This window comes from Eulemur rufifrons, chromosome 29, assembly GCF_041146395.1.
Source record: "Eulemur rufifrons isolate Redbay chromosome 29, OSU_ERuf_1, whole genome shotgun sequence".
Classification (NCBI taxonomy): Eukaryota; Metazoa; Chordata; class Mammalia; order Primates; family Lemuridae; genus Eulemur; species Eulemur rufifrons.
In genome coordinates this window covers 88,040,195-88,061,113 of record NC_091011.1, presented here as the reverse complement: position 1 = coordinate 88,061,113, position 20,919 = coordinate 88,040,195, and the positions used below count along the sequence as shown (strand labels likewise).

Below are 20,919 nucleotides of genomic sequence, written 5' to 3'. Positions count from 1 at the left end.
GCTACAGGAAACCTGTCCCCCGAAAGACCATTTTAAACTAGAATTATTCTTTTTTTTTGTTATTTTATAGGAGTAGTCAGATCAAGTTCATTTTAAAAAGGCTAACGATTGGGTTATTAATATCCGTTTATAATTAAAGAGTCTATTTTTGTTCCTTGATGTAGGCACGTACTTAGTTCCTTTTCTGCTTAAGTTATATAACCACTAACTTATCGTGAAGGAATAAATGACATTTCCAGATGACTTTTAAAATTTTGACTGCTTTTATTGGAAGACTTGCTACAATTGATCACACGTTTCCCTGCTATAGTAAAAAGGAAAAGGAGACTATTGCATGTGATTTCATCTGACCCTAACGGTTGAAGATTTAAGGGTTTTTTTTAGGAGTTATTTACTTTGCTTTTATAGCTGACAAGGCCACCTAATCTTTAGCCAACTCCTGCATCCTATAATCAAGGAGCATGTGGAAGAGAAGGCTTTGTAAACAATATGGTACAACATAAATGCTGGCGATGATGATGTTATTTTATTAGCAATGATAATGACTTGGCTTCTGGCTGACTCACATCCTTACTATATCTCTAATCTGTGGTAAGCCATGATTTGGTGTAAAACAACTAAAGATTTCTAGGAGACCAGCCAGATAATTTAGATTTGGTGTCCACCCAAGTCCCGGCATCTAGGCTGAGGTGCTCCATGATCCTTCTTGATGTGAAAGTGCCTGGACTTTTTCCCAGGTCCCTGCCCTTGCCTGAGTCTGTGAAGGTCCAGGCTCCCCCTCCACAGGCCGCACATCCCTGGGCTTTGTTCATATTCATTGCACATTTGAAGTGGATTTCATTTCTCCTTATAAGTCAGTTCATCCATGCTTTTATGAGTGCCTAGCATTTCCACAGTTTGCTAGTCCCAAGGTAATTGTCCAGCAATCACGCACCGGTACAAGAAGCGGCAATTCAGAACTGCGATTTCTCATCGGGAAAGCAGCCCCCTTACCTCTGCACGTCGAATGCGGCCCCAGATTCTGCACAGCGTTTTAAATGAGCCAGGAGAAGGTCGCAGGCTTGGCTGATGAGGGGAGTCAACTGACAATGGATAACAAAGGTGTAATTAGGGCACCATGCAGGGAGCACACCGAAATCGGCTGCACACGAAGAGGGCATATGCGTGGCTTTCTGGGGAAATGGACATTGTTTTGAAGGCAACGTTCACACAGCTAAGATTCAAGAGCAAGCTCTAAAATTCACAAATATTAGTAAAATACAATAGCTGTAAGCATCTATTTTAACTTAAACAATCTTTTTTATTTTTGGAAGCAAAAAAGAAAGAAGAATTTAAAGTAAATCTGGTGAAATAATTACGAAAATGATCATTAAACGCTTAGACAAAACTGAGAATCAGCGCTCAATTTCATGACATTTGGTTAGCAGTAGAGAGTAAATAGACCCCAATCCATATGTACTATCTCTGGAAGCAATCCAAGTCCATGCTTGTTTGTTCCAATTATATTTTAGATCTTCCACTAGAATATAGACTCTTAGTATCTAAAGGAACCTAAGGTCATCCATTTCAATTTCTTATTTAACACAGAAATTATTTTTAGAGCATTTCTGATGGATGGTTATTCATTTATGCTTAAGCTGCTTAAGCCTTCGAGTATAATGGAACCCTTGACTTCAAGAGGCCTCCTATGCCCACATAGGGCAATTGTTGGATTTCTTTTTTTAATATTAAAATGTTTTTATTATGGAAAATTCCTAACCTACACAGAAAGGTAGAGAGAATGGTGTCGTGCACATTCATGCAGCTACCACTCAGCTTCAGCAAATCGAGATCTCGGTGCTTGCGGCACCACTGCGACCTCAACAGGCCCGCTTGGGCGGGTGGGATTCTTTGCAGAGCCTCATGGGCACTCACGTGACGTTGTATTCTCTCCTGTATGTTTGAAAGGCCAAGCTGGAAATGTCAAGGGGACTCACGTTAACCAGTGCACATTCTCGAATAGCATCATGGCTAAAGCCACCTGCTGTGACACATCGTTCTGAGCATTTCTTATGGAAAACATGTTATGAAATGTTACCTATGTTTAGATGTTACTATTTTGACACTAGAATATTAAATTCTTGAGGGCAGGGGAGAATTTTGTCTGTTTGTTCATTTTCATATCCCCAGCACCTAGAACAGTACCTTGCACATAGCAATTATTTGTTGAATGAATGGATTTTGCTATGTAATACCCACTCTTTGCTTTTAAAGTCTTGAGACATTAGGAGAAGTTATAAAATGTTAATCTACTTATCAGAAGGTATGTTGTACTGAGGCAAAATCTGACTTCTTCAACCAGCCTTTTGATGGTTTCATTTCTGTCCTCTCCCACGTGACAGTGTGCCCAACACTCAGACAGCGAGGATCCGTCTGCTCCTCACCTGTGAGACAGCCATTCCCCAGCCCTTCATTTACTCCGCCTACCACATGCTTTGCACACACCTCTCCAGTCTTATTGCTCTCTTCTTTACCAAGGTCACTCCCAAAAGGTGGCCCCATAAGTGGAACGCAGTGTTTCAGGTGTGAACCGGTAAATGGTAAGCAGATCCCTTCCCGCAATCCATACCCTGTGCATCGTCGCAAAGCCAGGTTTATGTTGACTTTTTGGAAGACATATCACACAGGCAAATATTGAGGTTCAAGTCAATGAAAACCACAAGGTCTTTTTCTGTGAGTCATACCATGCACAATTGATATTTTGACCTTTAGGGTCTGTTTCTTAGAAAGGCTTAATATTTATGTTGCATTTTATTCTGTAAAAAGTTGTCCTGCCACGTGTTCTGAGCAGAATAATCTCTTAACTTCCCTGGAACATTCGGGTGGTTGGAGATGTCTAGCAGAGTAGGACAGCCTGGGTGCTGTTGGAGGGATGTTGGGGGGATGCGTGGCTTTGTTGAACGCCTCCCCTCCACAGCCCCATGTACTCTAAGGTAGAAGGAAAGAATTGTGTCACCAGGGGCCCTGGCGGGAGCCCTCTGCAGTGGGAGCTCTCTCTGAAGGAGTTGGTCCTGAGAAGCAAAAGGGGGAGTTCTTGCAGATGGAGAAGGAGTGAGCCACGGTCCAAGCTCTGAGCTGCTTTGGCTCCATGGAGGCTGGCACCTGGAGGAGGTCCCCAAGGCAGGGACAGTGGCCTGGGCAGCACGTACAGGTAGCCGAACAACAGCTCAAGGAACAGAACGTTCAGAGCAGAATGCACCCAAGCATCTGGTCCCTGCCTTGCTGGCGAGACCATGGAGGGAGGGCAGTCTTGGGAAAAAGGATCTGCTGCTCATCAAGCTGCAAGGGCTTAGAGCGCTGGGGGTTTGTGCACGGGGGCAAATCCCATCACCTGTAACGTTGACTATTCCCTCTTTGTTCCACCTGAACGTTGGTAAGCGTGCCTTCTAAGTCTTCATTCAGCTCCTCGCTGTGCAGCGGGATCACGTGCATAGCCCTGCGGCCCCCCCGCTAAGTGGCGATTGTAGGTAGCCACAGACTTGTCCATCACTGTGTCCGGCTCTTCAGCCAGCTGTGCTGAACCTCAGTAAATACGCAGCCGGCACCGTTACCGATCAGTCAGCCGGGGAAGACTTGGCCCAGTGATTTGCTGAAACAGAAATGTGATTTGCCTCATCTGCCTGCCCTGAAGTCCACTCAAAAAAGAATGAGTATGACTATCCGGGTTTGTTCTTAGTAACCCTGTGTCGACTCTCCTTGGCTCCTGCCTGCTTTTCTAAATTCTCACCATCAGCTTAATAATCCACCCGCACAAAAGTGCATGTAAATGGGTCATTTAAAATGGCCTCTGGGCCATGACTCCCAAGAAATCTCAGACCGTGTTAATGTTTGGAGAGCTCAGCACAGTCTAAGCCACACTTCTAGTTTTTTTTTTTTTTTTTTTTTTAGAGACAGGCTCTTGCTCTGTCACGCAGGCTGGAGTGCAGCTCACTATAACCTGGAACTCCTCGGCTCAAGTGATCCTCCTGCCTCAGCCTCCCGAGTAGCTGGGACTACAGATGTGCACCACCATGCCCGGCTAATTTTTAAATTTTTTTTGTAAAGATGGGGTCTTGCTATGTTGCTTAGGTTGGTCTTGAACTCCTGGCCTCAAGCAGTTCTCCTGCCTTGGCCTCCTGAAGTGTTGGGATCATAGGCATGAGCCACTCTGTGCCAGCCTTAAGCCATATTTCTATGACTAGCTTCACTGGCTATGTTTCTTCAATGCTTTTAATAAGCTTAGTGGTACAAGTGTTACTATTTTAATAAAATTCCACACACTGAAATATCTTTTAGATTTATTTCAGAGAAATAGTAACATGGTAAAAAAATATATATATTGTTTGAAAGGAAGTCTCTTTAGCTATCAAGATTGATGCTTCCTTAACATAACAAAAGAGATGCGACATAAAATCTGATTTACATGCCACTCTTCAGAGCCATGCCCCTGTATAAAGAAGGGTCCCGTCACACGAATCCAAACACAGGCCTGGAGAGCGCAAATGGCCGGCATCGCCGCCGCTACATGCTTTCAGCCAGCCTGCTTTGTTGCCGGCTGACGTAACTGTAATTTTCTGCTATACTCTGCCTGCTGTCCGTCGAACTGAATGGATAATGACATTTTTATTTGGGTTAATGTGATATGAGATGGGGCATGTAATATGAAAAATGTTTTAAAAAGCAATGCAGAGAAAATATAAGACAGTGGGGCATGATCCGTATGTTGGCCAATAGTCATGATTTCAGGTTTTCTTCCTTGCATCGTACACGGCGGTTACAGCATATTCACTTTTACACGAGTTGCATACAAACAAAAGCTCTCTTTGATGGGCCTGCATAGTCTTTATACGATCCACAAACCCTGCAGTTCTTCTAGATTTTTGGACAAGCAGGCAAGTGTGGCGTGTGCACACACACAGGCTCAGATGAACACGCAATGCTATTATCGCTCGGATCTTAATCAAAGATTCTCATTGGGTTGTTACATTTCATCTTCTTCATGCGCTAATGAGTGATTTTTTATTTTCGTTTTATTCCAAATTTTCATAATGCACATATATCACACTTATAAGCAAATACAATATTAATGTTATTATAAATTTAAGTGCCCAGTTTTAAAAGGAAGAATTCTCTACCAATCGTGTCTGAGGAATTCTGAGTCAAGGTGCAGACAGAGGGCAATAGAGTAAGTTCCAAAACGTGGGAGGGTCTTGCAAGTGGTGAAGAGAGACGACTTACGGAATAATGACCAAGAAGGGCTGAGAAAGTCCCCTGCTCAAAGCCTTTCTTCTCCTCTCCTTTTAGGTGATCCCCAGAATTTCCCCACTGAGTTCCTTCCCCGAGTGAAAGATTCCGACCTTGCTAAAGAATCCTTGCCCCAAGGAGGGAAACACTGGAAGACATGGCCAATTATTGGGTTTCCTCTCCCTGGCACTTTAGAGCTATGTAATCTTGTGGGCAAGTTGTGTAACCTCACTGAGTCTATTTCCTCATCTGCAAAATGGGAATAACAATACCTGCCATGAAGGGCTGTGACAAAGATTAAAACAAAATACGTAAAACACCTGAGTTGTCCAAACATGGTAGTTGTCCACAGGCAGGCTCCCATCCTCCCCGATGGGTCTGGACATCTGGAACATCCCCTTTCCTGTTGCTCTCACAGACAGCCCCCACTGGAGCCACCTGTTCTCGACTCACCATATTAACATCACTTCCTTTCCTGAATCTGTCCCTTCATCTTTATTTCCCCAGTCACCCTCTAATGCCCGCTTTGCCACCTGCCATCAGGAATGTGGCCACCACCCTGCTTCTAGAGAACAAAGACCACAGCTTAAGCATCTTTGTAGACTCAGTACTTTGACAGTCCCTGACACATAGGTGTACTAAAAAAATTTTTTTTTAAAAGAGATTCCTGGCCTTTTGTCTTTTAACTTTCCTACCCATCCTGTGCTCAGTCACCAGACTGGCCTCCTAAAAATACTCATAATCTGAGCAGGGCTTTGCTGACCCTTTGGAGATCCCCACTGACTGAAGGACGTAGTGCAAGCATCTTATCTTATCTTCCAAAGCCCATTAAGAACTGAATCCTGCCAATAAGCTTTGAAGCAGATCTTCCCCCAGTCAAGCCTTCAGATGGGACCACAAACCAGGCCAGCAGTTTGACTATACCTCCAAGAGACCCTGAGCCAGGGGCTAAAAAAGATTTGTTTTAAGCTGCTAGGTTTTAGGGGTAATCTTTTTTTTTTTTTTTCTGAGACACTCTGTCATCCAGGCTAGAGTGCAGTGGTGTGGTCATAGCTTATTGCAACTTTGTATTGCTGGGCTCAAGTGATCCTCCTACCCCAGCCTCCCAAGTAGCTGGGACTACAAGGCACATGCCACCATGTCCTGATAATTTTTAAATTTTTTTATTTTTTGTAAAGACAGGGTCTCACTATGTTGCTCAGGTTGGTCTTGAACTCCTGGCCTCAAGTGATCCTCCTGCCTTGGTCTCTCAGAGTGCTAGGATTACAGGTGTGAGCCACCGTCCCTGGGGTAATCTTGTTACACAGCAACAACTAATATACTCTCAGTGCCATTCTTTTGTGGTAACTCTTGTATGTTGCCATGCATTATTGGAGTTTTTGGTATTTGTTATAATATATTAGGAATGAACATGGTGCACTTCATTCAGCTGATTCTCTAGAAACATCTGTGTGATGACTCATTCACTGAATGCTCCTTGAGAGCCTTGGCATAGAAGGTACCCAAGAAACACGAATAGATTGAGACGTGCCCTCTGTCTTGGCGTGAATACAGCGTAGCTTGCTGAAAACTGGCTCTGGATGAGAGCCCTGAGACCCGCGCTGATCCCACGTCTTACTCTGGTCATGGCATTTTGGCATTTGAATCTCTCTGCACACAGATCCTCACCCCCAAATGCAGGGCTGACCGTCACGAGCTGTGACGTCCCTCTCCACTGACGTTCTAGCATTCCAGGCAGGTCACTGAGCATCAGGTTGAGACCTTTGCTTGGGATTATGGAAAGAGTAGCCCAATTCCTTGTTTGGGGCAGAAACATGTCAGATCCTTGGGCCCGTCTACTCGATGAAGCACGTCCCACTCCTAAGAAAGCCTCTTGCCATCTCTCTGATGTGTTGACTTCAGAAGCACGCGAAGACCTAAAGAGCAGAATCTGGTTATTATTGTGCTCAGCTAGTTTGGTGAAAGTGGGAATTAGTGCTCCAGACCGTCCGACTCGGCCATTGCTTTCCCACCAACATCAGGGTCCACGTTTCATTTGCTCCTCAGCTTGTTCACTTCTGGGTTATAATTTCACTCTATGCAGATCTGATATCATGAACTTGAGAAGAAAAGAAAAAAACCCCACCATCTTAAAGCTTTTGGAGCTCCTGGAAGTCTGGACTACTCCGAGTGCTGGAGAAAACCTATTTTCTACACAGGGAGAGGGAATGAGAGATGCTTTTGCATCACCTTACACGTCTAACCTGAGACGATCCCCACACACGGATGGTGTGTAGCCTGGGAGATTACATTCACTTGTTCACGCAGGAAGAGGGACGCAGGAAAAGAGCCAGAGTAGAGACGGCCACGCTGATGTCAAAACTGGCCCCTGGGGGCCTGTCCCACCTTGGGGCTACCGCAGAGAGGAGACTCCAGGGGTACGATTTGTGGTTCCCCTCATCTGCGCCAGAAGGATCTGCCCCATGGGGCTGGAGGATGTCTGGCATCTTGGAGGCTAAACAGCTGAAATGGAACCCTTTTTCCTAAGGTAGAGTTCTGAGCAGGTCACTCCCCCACTTTCAAGTATTAAATAGCTCCTTGTGCTCCAGTGAAGTGTGCAGGAAACACTCCCCCGGCACAGAACGGAGAACTAGACGTGCCCCAACCTACTTTTCCAGTTTTCTCTCTCACTAATCCCCTACATGTACTCTGTGTTCCAGCCAATTTGTACTCCCTGTTCCCCGAACACACCCTGTGCTTTTCCGTCCAGATGCCTTTGTTCCTGCCGCTCCTTCCACCTGCGACGCACCTTCTCCCTGCCGAAACTCAGCGGAATCTTCAGGGCTCAGTTCCAGCGCCACTGCCTGCCCACCAAAGGGCTTTCTGATGCTCAAAACAGGACATGAGTTCTGTCACCGTCTTCTGCTACTTGACAATATAGCAGTAATTTATGGACCTTGTTGCCCTTCTACATCATAAACCCTTTAAAAATAAGAACTGATAAATATTTGTTGACCTTTATGAATTTAACATTTCATCCTATTTGGTGCTTGGTAGACCTGTGGCAACGTTGCTTCGGAACTGATGTCAGAGGGGGATTTTCTGAATAAATAAGGGGCAGCTAATAGGGGCGGGGGAAGGTATTTAAATATATTGCTGGTGTAAAAAAAAATGGAAAAATTAATACCTTAAAGTACTCTAAACTAGTGACTAACAAATGAAAAATTAATTCCTGCTAATGAAACTTATCACCTCCTTCTTTCACGACACCATCACTAAAAGCCACCCTGATATTAAAAACATCCAGGACTCATTTCTATGCAAAATTTCCTGCTGATAGATATCAGTGCTAGCCATCTAGGTGAATAATCAAGTGTCATTTCTAATAAGTCAGTGGCTCCTGTCAAGAGTTGTGACCAATTAGAACTCACCCGAATGAGGAGGTGTCTGCTGGGGTTGCCAAGCAACAGCCAAGCTGCGAGGCACATTTAGATGCTCTTATAGATTTAACCAGCGGCAAGTCGGAGTGACATTATAATTCTGGCAAAGGAAAACCAAATTATAACCCAGGATGGGGTACCCATGATGAGGAGTGTGTTTGCTTTTAAATGCAAATGGAAAAGGAACATTTTAACCAGAATTTAAACAGTCCATCATTATACTGATTTTAATTAGGAGATTAGGTGTCAGCGGAATACAACTGTGTTGCAAGATAATGGTCTCTTGCTGCTAGATAAATACCCAGACATTCTGGAGAATGGGCAACTGGTCAGGCAGGGACAATGTATTTTTGGACTCTGAAGTATTTATTACCACAGCCACACTTGGTTGTAATGACTTTCATTTTTATTGTTCAGTAGGATTAAGAAATAAAAGCAAATATTAAAAATAGACTGCTGGAAGCTGATGCTGCCTCGAGAAAGCTTCTTGCTCCAATGTTATGGGGAAGACGTGATTGTCTGCAGAGCTTCCAGGGAAAATTTAAAGGCCAGACTCAACTGTGATCATGACTGTAATTCTTTCTGCACAGACTTTTGCACTGAAATGGTCGGAGCTATGCGTTTACTCATAAGCTGGCTGTATCAACGTAAATTTTTAAAAATTGTAGTCATTCTTGAGTAACATGTCTTCTCCAAGGCAGGAGAGGCCCACGGGGAATAATAACCACATCTGCCTCTGCCTTTAAGATTCATACATTATTGACTATGCCTCCCTGACAGGAAACATCTGGATGAAAAGTGAAAAATTAGGCAGGGAGCTGGATGCTCAGCGCAGTGCGAGATACCAGCCTCCCCCGTTGGACTTTTCTTTATTGGCTTCCCGAGCATAGTGACACGATTGGCTCATTTACTCTTGAGTGACACGTACATCCTCGGGCTCTCATCCATTAAGTCTCCTGGTCTCTTCTATCTGCTCAGTGGGTTACCATCAGCTGTGAGTTATCTGGGTGAATGAGGAAATGCCCACCATTATTTATATTGGGCTTTGAGGACTGAGAACATACGAGGCGCCATATTGGGTTGGGCCCATGGACCATCCAATTTGGAGTGTAGCCTCTGCTGGGGACTCCCAAAACCAGAGACCCCTATGGAAGCTACCCGCAGAGGCACAGTGCCCGAGAGCCTCATTGCTCACGATAGCCGACTATGAAGTTAACCACCCATGTTTTTACCTTTTGAAAACTTCTCTGAGCCCAGAATAAACAAAGTTAAACAGATTTATTTACTGCAGGTCTTTCCTAAGACTTTAATATGCTAAGGTACATGGTGAATCTCGAAGAAGAGGGTTTGCAATATTTCACCACATCATTTGACCACAGGGCCTTTTCGGTCCTCAATGATTTTAAATACTTTTCCTTGGTAGCAGTTCATAGCTTGAGGTTTAATCATCATATAAGCACAGTTTAGATGGTTTTCGCCTAAATGTATTCTTTTATTCTTGCTTACACTGAAGGTTATCTGACACATTTGTGCTGACTTCTACAATCTTAGAAGAGTCTCAGAAAGTTATTCCTATTGATTTAATATTTTTCAAATCAGAAGAGCTTAGAGGAATATACAAATATATAGATTTCGCTGCGTTCTCCCTCTTTCAGATGAGTTATGAAATGTAAAAATAAATCTTGTGCTAACCTGGTTCCCCAGGGGACCACATTATTTATATTTTTCCCTCAGAGAACTACTAATTTAGTCCCAATTTTGTTTCCTGATATGAAATCTATTTACTTCTTGATCCATAATAAAGTTTTACATGATCCCAGGGTTACTCACTAATGGTCTAAAGAATCTAACAAAAGGCTATAAAAATCTAAATAAATCTACTGGTTGCCCTTTTAAAGACATTAATCCTCTGAGGGAGGGGGTGGAAAGGCTGGCAAGTTAATCAGGCAAAGTTTTCCCTCAGAAATAAAGCAATTGTTTTCCCAGTGATGCTCAGAATCCTTTAATATAAATCCCAGTGACTTGTCTGTCATCGGCTCTGATTCCGATGGCCTGTGCTTCCCGAATCAATGGGATGCATCAATCCCATTTTCACTGGTTCTCTGTCTCTATATATTATCCCTGGTAAGACTTGAGCCAAAACCAATTTTATTTTAAATAAAAATATGACTTTATGATATAATGCTGATTTTAAAGTAATTTCCAACCATTGTTGACAGAGGCAGCCTAATATCCACATAAATAAAGACAGTGCCATCCAGAGCTTTTGAATATTAATGACACTTAAAGATGCAGGTAGCAAGGAGACTTAGGCTGCCAAGGTTCTAAACGAAAAAGCCTCAGAATTTCAAAGGAAAACAAACCTTTATTTCAAGAATAAACCCTGACGTTTGATAACAAAAGTCCAAAAGCTACACAAATTCAGCAAGAACCGGAGATGTTGATATTTCAAAGCTAATAATATTTCTGGGAAAACTGACTCAGGGGCCCACAGCTGAGGATCTGGGGCTCAGAGTCTCTGAGCTGTCGCCCGTCTCTGTGTGTCTCATTTTCCTCTTTGTGTCTCTGTGACCTGCTGTGACTCTCTAAAGAAAAAGCCAACAATTTGCCACATCCTCTTAATTTTTTCTTGATAAAATTATTTCCTTTTTACTTTTTTAAAAAATCTTAGTCTTATCATACATCCTCAGGGAGAAGAGGTAGAAGGCTTCTTGGGTTTTTGTTTCTTCATCCATCCATTCATCATCACTAAGTGCCTGTTGTGGACCTAGTGTGTGCAGTTAACATAACAGAAAAAAAGAAAAAGAAAAACCCTTTGTCCTGAAGCATGCATCTAGCAGACTGAGACACATGGTAAACACAATACAAGTAAACTAAAGGGAGCGTTAGCTGGAGATGGTGCCACAGAGAAAAGTCAAGCAGGGAAGAAGGCAGGGAGTTCTGGGGCTACGTCCCACCAGCCTAGGGGGCGGCCAGTCTGAGCTGGTCAGAGAGGGACAAAGAGGAAGAACACTCGAAACACCAGGGCCTTCCACGCCAGCTCTTAGCAGAACCATTCCAGAGACCTTGTAAAACACACAGATTCTCAGTCACACTTAGGATTTCTGATTCCGCAGAAATACGTATTTTTGACAAGGGTGATTCTGATGCAGCCCTTGGCCCCACAGGGTTTGAGAACCAGTGACCTAGAGAACAAAGTGGCTGGAAGGCTAAAGTCCAAGGAAGCATCCAGAAATCAGGAGGATATGGGGAAAGAGGAAGTCAGGACATGCCTGTGGGACAGCCTGCACTTCTCTTTTTGTCCCATCTACCCATCTCCCCTGGGCTAGAAACCACCCCCTTGTCATATCCTGCGTCCTGTCCACACCATGGCTTAGAGACATCTCTATGCTCAGAGCCTCAAACCCCTGCTCTTCGTACGCGAAGGGAAGCTAACTTTGGAATTGCAAAAACTCTTTTCTCTTCTCACGAAGCTTGGCCTCCAAAACTATTGTCTCACCATGGTTCAGGAAAGCCCGAAGCACAGTTCAAAACTGAGCAAGAACTTCCTCATTCTGGACAGCACCCACCCTCCTTCGGAGGCACCTTTGGAAGCAGCAGGTGCCGTGGATTCAGTGGGTGGGAGAAAGTCACGGGGAACGTGATCTATGGAGCATGGAACATGTGTACGTTGGTCTCACCTTTCAGAATATAATCTGTGTCATGCACTTTTCTGTCCTCGTGTTTCTTTTTATTTAACTAGCATTTAACACCTTCAGCTGTTCCTTCCTCTTTGAAATAATTTCCCCTTCCACATTCTCCTGTGTCCATTTCAGGCTGTTCTTCCTGAGCCTTCTTCGTAGGTTTCTCCTCTGTGCCACCCTTAAATAAGGTTCTCCCCAGAACCGTATTTACACTTACGCTGCACACACTCCCTGGGCGACCACATCCGTGTCTGTTTCCAATGAGCATCTTTCCTGCCCTTCTCAGCTGAGCTCCAGATCTGCACAGCCAACTTCTGCCTGGTGGATCTCCTTAGATGCCTCCCAGGAGACCTCAGCTCGCAGGTCTAAACTCTCCAGGGTGGGGGAAAAGGCCGACTACCCTGTCCTCTGGAATAAGATCCTTCCAGATGAAAACCCAAGAACCTAAATTGAACTTTGTAGAGTAGAAAAGTGACTTTCAATGAACTTTTTAAAAAATTAACCATTTGGCATCCCATCAACGAACGTGGAATCACGGGATGGAACAGAAGCAATAGCTGGGGAATTTCTATCTGAGATCTCTCTCTCTCTCAGCATCTTAGTGTGGTGAACATCCTGGAGGAACTCTATTTTCTGCAACTGATTCAGGTACTGAAGGTTTTGATTTGTGGACCAGAGGAGAAGATTGCCCCACCCCCCACCCCACCCCCACACGCCCGACCACTGGATTTGCTTGGGAAATGACATTGCATCACTTTCTGGTATTCCGTGTAAGGTGCTAAAGAAATCTAGACCCTGATAAGAGTCCTTTTATCAAAGAACCACAGCTCAAGACTGCTAGAACTTGTTTTCCTTGACTTTTCTTCCTTGTTTTTTTCCTCAGATACCATTCATCAATTTCTTTTTCACAAGGTAAGGTTCTTCTACATCTGTAATGCTCTGAAAGTCATTGCTTACTCAAGGAATAAAGACATACAGCGCGTTGGAGCCAGTGACGTCAGCCATAGGTTCACCTACCTCACCTCCCTCCCTGTCTCCTCTCAGCTAACTCCACCTTTTAGCCCCTGGGTGTGACAAAGGCAGACACGCTTATGCAGCCTGTCTAGGTGGTACAGGACAGCAGTGTACAACTTTTTAAAGAAGCAGGCCCTTCCTTCAAACAAATTCTCTCATGAAACCTCAAAGGACTCACAGCTACGTGTGAGCAGGGCCACCTGCTCCATGTTTCCTTGTGGAGACCGTCTGCTAGTGGTGGTTCGCAGCACTGGCTTGACATTACAACCACCTGGGAAGCTTGAAAAAAATCCTCAAACCCAGGCTGCACCCCAGACAAAATCAACTGAATCAGAATTGCTAGGTGTGGGACCCAGGCAGCAATCATTTTCAAAGCTCCCCCCCCCCCCCAAGGTGATCCAGTGGGCACCTCCGGCCCAGCCGGGGACGGCTGCACCTGGGTCCCACTCTGGTTGGCCCCGCCGTTCTGGATTCTCCCGTATCTCTGGAGCCTGGGAAGAAGGAACTGAGCATGCGTGGGCCGCGGGCCGGCCCGACGGCATCTGCCACCCTCCTGCTGGCAGAGGCTACAGCTGTCCCGTTCTGGGTGAAGCATTCAAAAGTCCACGTGATCAGATAAGGGGCTCTATTTCTCAAACAGCTTTACTAGTAAGAAAGGAGAAAATTGTGTTTTCTCTTCCTAAAACCTGTTTTCATACCTCACTTGGTTCCAAACTTGGGCAGAAAACAGAGAAGTGTTGCTTCTGACACTCTGGAGCTTTCCGCAGAGGCCCCATCTGCTCCACTTCCTTCCTTCTCCCTCAGACAGCCCCGGGGACAGTCCTAGGGGGCCTCAGAGCACCGTTTGGAAACATGTGGGTGAGAGAAGCAGTCAGCAGTGTGACCAGTAATCGAGAGCTGGATTCTAGGCTTGCGTCTTACTAGCTGTGTGACTTGGAGCACACTGCTTAATCTCTCTGTGCCTCAGTTTCCTCCTCTGTAAAATGGGGGTGATGACGGTAATAATAGTATTTATCTCACAGGTATGTGGTGAAGGTGAAGTGTGTCAATATAAACAGGAAGCTTTTGGGGGGTGGGGGGGGCCTGATACACACAGCTGCTGTGTGAGTGTGAGTTGGTGCCATAAACTGCCCCCAAATCCTGAAGGTTACCTACGGAAACGCAAACCAAAACCGCATTGAAAGCAGGCAGGATCACTAGTTTCTGCCTGAGTTTAATTGGATGTTATGAGGTGTGGAACCCTCTCCTCTTCTGCAGAACTTCAAAAGATTTATAGGAATTCAATCATGACCATATGTGTGAGCATCTTGAGCTTAAGCTAAAAGGAGCTTTCATTTATTGAACTGAAGACAGGCGTTCTGGACCAGCCAGACCTGGTGGGTGTCTGAGGCCCAGGGCCCTCCGGTCAAGCTTTGGAAGGCCACTTGCTCTGGAGTTGCCCGTGTACCTGGGACTCAAACAGTGGAAGCCCCTTAACCACTTGACACCAGAAGGGCTCAGGGTCACACTTCTGAGTTGTTGCAGAATTCAGAGCAGCAAGGCTAGCTCAGCAATCGAGGGGGGCTGTCGAGGGGGGCTGTTGGGCTCAGACACAAACCCAGCAGTTAGGATTGGTGAGCAAGAGATTGGCCGGAGGCGGTGCAAACACCAGGTGTTACTCGCACAGCTGATTCGGAAGGGCAGGCCAGTGGGCAGGGAAAGGAGAGAGCCCAGGGCCTCAGAGAGCCGGCAGCGTCTTGTGGAGCCGGCCCTGGCCTTGGACTTGGCCTCAAAGTTAACCCGGGCGTGCCTGCCCTCCTAGAGTTCTGCTAGCGCATCTCCCCTGCTCCTCCTCAATAATTCAAGGCCATCACTTCCTTATTTAAGACTTGGTTCAGTGCTCACCCTTGTTTCAAGCTGTTCTTTAGCTCCTTGCTACGTAAAGTGTGGTTCACTGTTCAGAAACGGCGTCATTACCTGGGAGGGCATTAGACATGCAGACTATCAGACCCACCGGCACCTACTGGATCAGAATCTGCGTTTTAACAAGCTCCCCAGGTGACCTGTTATCCACGAAAGTATTTGAGGCTCACATTGTTGCAGTTTTCCCCTGCGAGCCTCCAAAGTTCCTCCAGCAGTGACTCTGGACGTAGCTGGACCCCATGTGTACTTGTTGACTCACAATTGATTTATGGCAACTGGGCGTGGGGGAGGCTGGAGAAACAGAAGACACGCAATACAGTGTCCTGTGCTTTCTGCGTGATAGAGAGGGCTGAAGGCCCCAGCAGGCACAGCATTTTGATGTTCCACCCAGGTGTGCAATGCAACACAGGTGTGCAATGCAACACAAACTCGCTCCCCGTCACAGTACGGGGAGAAGAAACATACTCCTTAAGGGAAGAGCGTCTGTGTTTCCTGTGTCTTACCTCGTTCAGCTTTTCAGGACTGAATACAGCGGTCAGGACTCCTCTGACCTCTTCCCATCTTTTGTCACGTAGAAACAGAACGCTGTTGGCTACCGGCTCGAACTCCAGACCTGAGGCCTGACGGAAGTAAGGAGCAGAGGGTTAGGACACAGGGAATCAGAGCCATCTCAGTGGCAATACAGGTTCATGATGGACACTCCGATTAAAATCCATCCATGCCCAACAAACTAGGAGATTTCTCTTGCAAGGATGCAGAGGAGCATGAAGGCTCACGGACAGTGATCTAAAGATTTGTGCTCAAGGCCCTGAGGGAGCAAACGGTAGCTCTGGTGGCTCAGTTCGACCTGGTGTGGCATGGTCATCCTCGTGGAGATGATGTGGCAGCTTCTGTGTGCTCCGCAGTCCCCACCGAGCAAGAGCTCCTTGAGGACGAAGCAGGCTTCCTGGAGGTGGGGTAGGCTTTCCTGGGACTGGGTTCCATGTCTGAACTTTGTGGAAAGGAGTTTTGTGTGGCTGGGTTGGTTAGGATGACAGACTCGTGTGTCTGGGTCCTTGGTGTGTGGGTGGGGAGAGGGGAGAAGGACAAAGGAGAGCTCTTCAGCAGCGTGTCTCAGAGCTGCTTCCAAGAGCACGCCTGTCATGATGTTTCTGTGTGCTATCCGTCATTCATTTCTTTCTCAATGGACAAGGATTTGTTGAATGCCTAATACGTGTGCCATGGCCAAATCATGTCCCCCCTACAAACTTCATGTGTTTAGGTCCTGACACAACGGCACAGTCGGCCCCTGTATCAGTGAGTTCTGCATCTATGGATTCACCCAATCATGGGTCAAAAATTATTAAGATAAAAAATTCCACAAAGTTCTAAAAAGCAAAACTTGAATTTGGCCTGTGCCAAGTACTACACTGAATCCACGTGAAGGAAGTGATGTGTAGGCTTTGTGTTAGTATTATAGGTAACCTAGAGGTGATTTAAAGTGTCGGGGAGGACGTACATAGGTTATATGCAAACACATTTTAAATCAGGGACTTGGGCATCCTTGGATTTTGGTATCCACAGGAGGTCCTGGAACCAATGCCCCTCTTCTCCCCTGCACCACCATCCCCATACCAAGGATGACTGTATTTGGAGACAGGGCCTTTAAAGAGGTAATTAGGGTAAAATAAGGTCATTAGGGTGCGCCCTAGTCCAACACGTCTGGTGTCCTTATTAGAAGAGACTAGAACAGACACACAGCAGGAGAGGCCTTGTGCAGGCACAGGGGAAGGCCTGCAAGCTAAGGGGAGAGGCCTCAGGAGAAACCAACCCTGCTGACACCTTGATCTTGGACTGGCCTCCAAAATTGTAAGAATAAATTTCTGTTTAAGCTCTCTGGTCTGTGGCACTTAGTTACAGAAGCCCTAGAAAACTAACACAAGGTTCAAGAAGTTGTCTCTCCAGTATTGAATAAAAAGGACTTTGCTTTGGCCTTCATGGAGTTGGCAGTCTGGGGGGAGCAGCGTTTGCCCACACACACAAGACTGCAGTGCAGGAGAAAGTGAACATCGTGAAGGAAAAAGCAGAGCAAGGTGGGAGGACATGGGGATATGGGAGACATGGGCAGGAGGCCTCTCTGAAAATGGGGCATTGAAGCTGGGCCTGGAAACAGGCAAAGGCATCTTTGGTCTCCTCACCCCTCCTTCCCAGGCCATTCTGTCCCTTTTTAAAACCAGCTATCCCACCAAGTGGTGCAAAATGGGGCCCCCATTGTTGGTCAGAGTGGCCCCCCCCAGCCTCGGGCCTGCAGGGTGTGGGGAGACAGGGGGGCTGGGGAACCAAGCGCTCTTCAGAACCACGTGTGATACACAGCGATGCTGTTTCTTTTCACTGTTTTAATTATAGTTGAAACATGAAGCCAGCTATCATAATTCAAAAGCCTTGTAAAAACTCCTATTTAGAGGAAAATTATAATTTTCTGATAAAATATGAACACTCAAAATAAGCCATAAAATATAACTGCAAAGTATCTAGAAGGGATTTAATTATATATTAGCACCAAGTTGCTGGGATATTTTTCTGCAGAGGAATACCTCTCTATATTTAGAATGAAATTCTTTAGGAGTGCCATGGCCACTAAGCAGAATTACGGCTTTATGGAATTTTTGGAACATAATCCATTTGTTTAGGTTCCAGAGTCAAAGGAGGAATCATACATTATGTATATTTATATAGTGGCGAAACGCAGTGCTACGCTACACTACATGTAATAAAGCATTTCACTCCAAGGAAAGTGGGGTGATGGTTTATGTGGCTCTGGTGAGACAGAATAAATCAGAGATAAGAGTCAAGAGTGATTGGATTTTGTACCTGTCATTAAGACCTAAGGATTCAGTCCACAACATTTTTTATCTCGCACCTGAAGGACAAATCTAGCTGCCATGCGATATGTCAGCATGGCCCTCAGATATCTCCCTCACCAACCGGCCATGACACTGCACTCCCATCAGCCTAGAAGTTCCATTAGAATCCTCCATTTTTTGATGGAAAAGTTTAGGGGCATTGGTTAGAGTAATGTTTTCATTTCTAGATGTCATACAATAAGAAGGAGAGCAGCAAATTGGTCATTTCAAAAGGGCAGTCAGAGGGTGAAGGGACATTAAATCATGTCATATATGAAATAGTTGTCAGATTATGGAATTTTTAACTGCAAAAGAGAGTATTTGGGAGGTCAGATAGTGGTACTTAAGCATGTGCCTAATAAATATTTATTGAATGCATATTACATAGAAGAGGGAATTCAAGTTGTTTTTGTGACCCTGGGGAATGGAAGTGGGTTTGATAGTGGAAGCTATGGGGAAAATTCCAGCTCCTCTAAAGGAGAACTATCCCAATAGTCAAAAGTCAGAATTATTCAAAGATAAAACAATTTGCCTTGAGCAATGAGCTCTTCTTCCCTGGAGACCGCACACCACCTCTTGGAAATACTATACAGGGAGCTTGAGCGTCCAGAGGGGTTTGGTCTAAATGACCTTCAAAGAACTCTTCCAACCCTGAGACCTCATTTCCAGAAGACCACCCCAGACATTTTTTCCTATTAGTTTATCTACATACAGTTTTTAAAAATTGTGGCAAAATACACATAACATAAAATTTATGGTCTTGACCATTTTTAAGTGTAGGGTTCAGTAGTATTGAATACATTCACATTGCTGTGCTGCCGTCACCATTATCCATACACAGAACTCTTTCACCTTGAAAATCTAAAACTCTGAGCCGACTAAACAGCCCCCTGCACCCCCAAGCCTTGTCTCCATGTGTTCGTGGGTCAGGTTTACTGAGCGATGCCTGGAGAGGTGCAAAGGGTCCCCCCAAAGGAATGAGGAACAAGACATAAGTTTGATGGGGGCAGGGCTGTTAGGCAAGAAGGGATTCTAGGTCTCGGGAAGGAGGCCCAGGAAACAGAGCTTTTCAGACTCCCGTCTGTCAGCCCAGCCACGTGTCCCTGCAAGTCTCAGGAAAGGCCCCTCCAGTCACTCTTGGGCCAGGGGTTTCCAGACTTCCCACCATAACCAGTCGTGAAATCAGTGCAGTGAGTGACAACCAGCATTTAAAGAAAGAAAAGAAACAGAGAGAATAAGGAATAGAACAGGCTAGAAAATATAGAGGAGTCAAAGTCAGGGTAAGTATTTCATTGTTGAACTTGCTCAAGATGGGTGTGTGTGTGTATGTGTGTGTGTGTGTGTGTTTGTGTTCTGTGTCAAAATGTGAAATGTGTTTCTTACTGTAGGTCTTAGTTGAAAAAGTTCAAAAAACCTATTCTAACCCAAACCCCAGACCTGGGAGTTGTCCTCTCTCTCAGCTACAATCCTGTCAGTCACAACTATTAAATCTTTCTTTGATCTGCCAACTCTCCCATCCCCACAGCCACCACCCTGGCTGAGGTCACTATTATCTCAGCCCCTGACTGATTTCCCTGCCTTCCAGCCTGTCACACCCATCCGTCCTCCACCCTGCAGTCAGCGGGATCTTTCTGAAGCAAAAATCTAGCCCTGTCCTTGTGCAAACTCCCTAACTTGATTTATAAGGCCCAGCGTGCTCTGGCCAATTCCCCACCCCCTTCTGAACACCACACAAAGCCTGGAGGAATTCTCTAACTTCCCGACCCCTTGCAGTAGTAGTCTGAAGACATAGGGAGAGGGGTTTTCTAGAAGCTCCGGCTGTATTTTCTACCCTGGGCTTGGGCAGGATAATGCAGTGCTAAGAGTATTGCCTCTAGAGCCAGCCCCCTGGGCCCAAATCTTGGCTGTCCACCATTTTCAATTTGTAAAATGGGGATAACATAATGCCACCTACCTCTCAGGGTAATTGTGAGGCTTCACTCACTCAACACACATTTACCGAGTGCCTGCTATGTGTGCGGCCCTGATTTAAGTGCTTGGGATACATCCGTGAACAAAACAAAGCTCCTGTCCTCTCAGAGCTTACACACTAGTGGGAGAAGGCAGGCAGTGAACGTAAGAAATCCACCGTGTGGTACAGTGGCGTGCGGCGAGGTGCAGTATCAAATGGGGCAGTCTGCACTGGCCTCCTGGAGCAGGTGAGGTCTGAGCAAAGCCTTGCAGGAGCCGGGCAGTGAAGTCCCAGGCCTGCGCCATGGCAGCAAGGACGCTGTGTGCATCAGGAGCCCCCTGGAGGTCAGTGTGGCTGGAGTGGACGGATGGAGGGAGGCCAGAGAGCAGAGGGGTCATGCGGACCTATGTGCGGAGGGCCTTCAGGGCCTTGGAGGGATTTTTACTCGATGTGACACGGGAAGACATAACAGAGTTTTTTGAACAGAGGCGTGTCTTGAGCTGACTTCTGTTTTACAGAACACACTGCCTCAGTGCTAAGAATAGCCCGTGAGGGGCCAGGACGGAGGCAGGGGCAGCCATTAGGAGGAAGCAAAATGACCAAGAGAGAGAGAGGTGGGGGCTCAGGCCATGTTGGGGGCCACAGACACGGCGAGAAACCGTCAGATTTGGGATGATTTTGAAGGAAGAGTCAACAGGATTTCCTGACAGATTACGTAACAGGTGGGAGAGAGAAAGACAGGAGTCAAGGATGGCTCCCAGAGTTTTGGACTGAACAACTGGAATGATTAATCGAGCTAATACATT

The 20,919-nt window shown here is 45.8% G+C and overlaps 1 protein-coding gene across 3 annotated transcripts in view; it reads right to left on the bottom strand.

The window, feature by feature from the left end:
- TBXAS1 (thromboxane A synthase 1) overlaps positions 1-20,919 on the bottom strand; it is a 157,718-nt gene that overhangs the window by 61,671 nt on the left and 75,128 nt on the right. For all 3 annotated transcript variants that reach the window (XM_069461447.1, XM_069461449.1, XM_069461448.1), the window contains 2 exons: positions 15,784-15,900; positions 994-1,082 (listed from right to left, as the gene is read on the bottom strand). In XM_069461447.1, the coding sequence (XP_069317548.1) occupies positions 994-1,082; positions 15,784-15,900 (206 nt within the window). The remainder of the gene's footprint in view (positions 1-993; positions 1,083-15,783; positions 15,901-20,919) is intronic.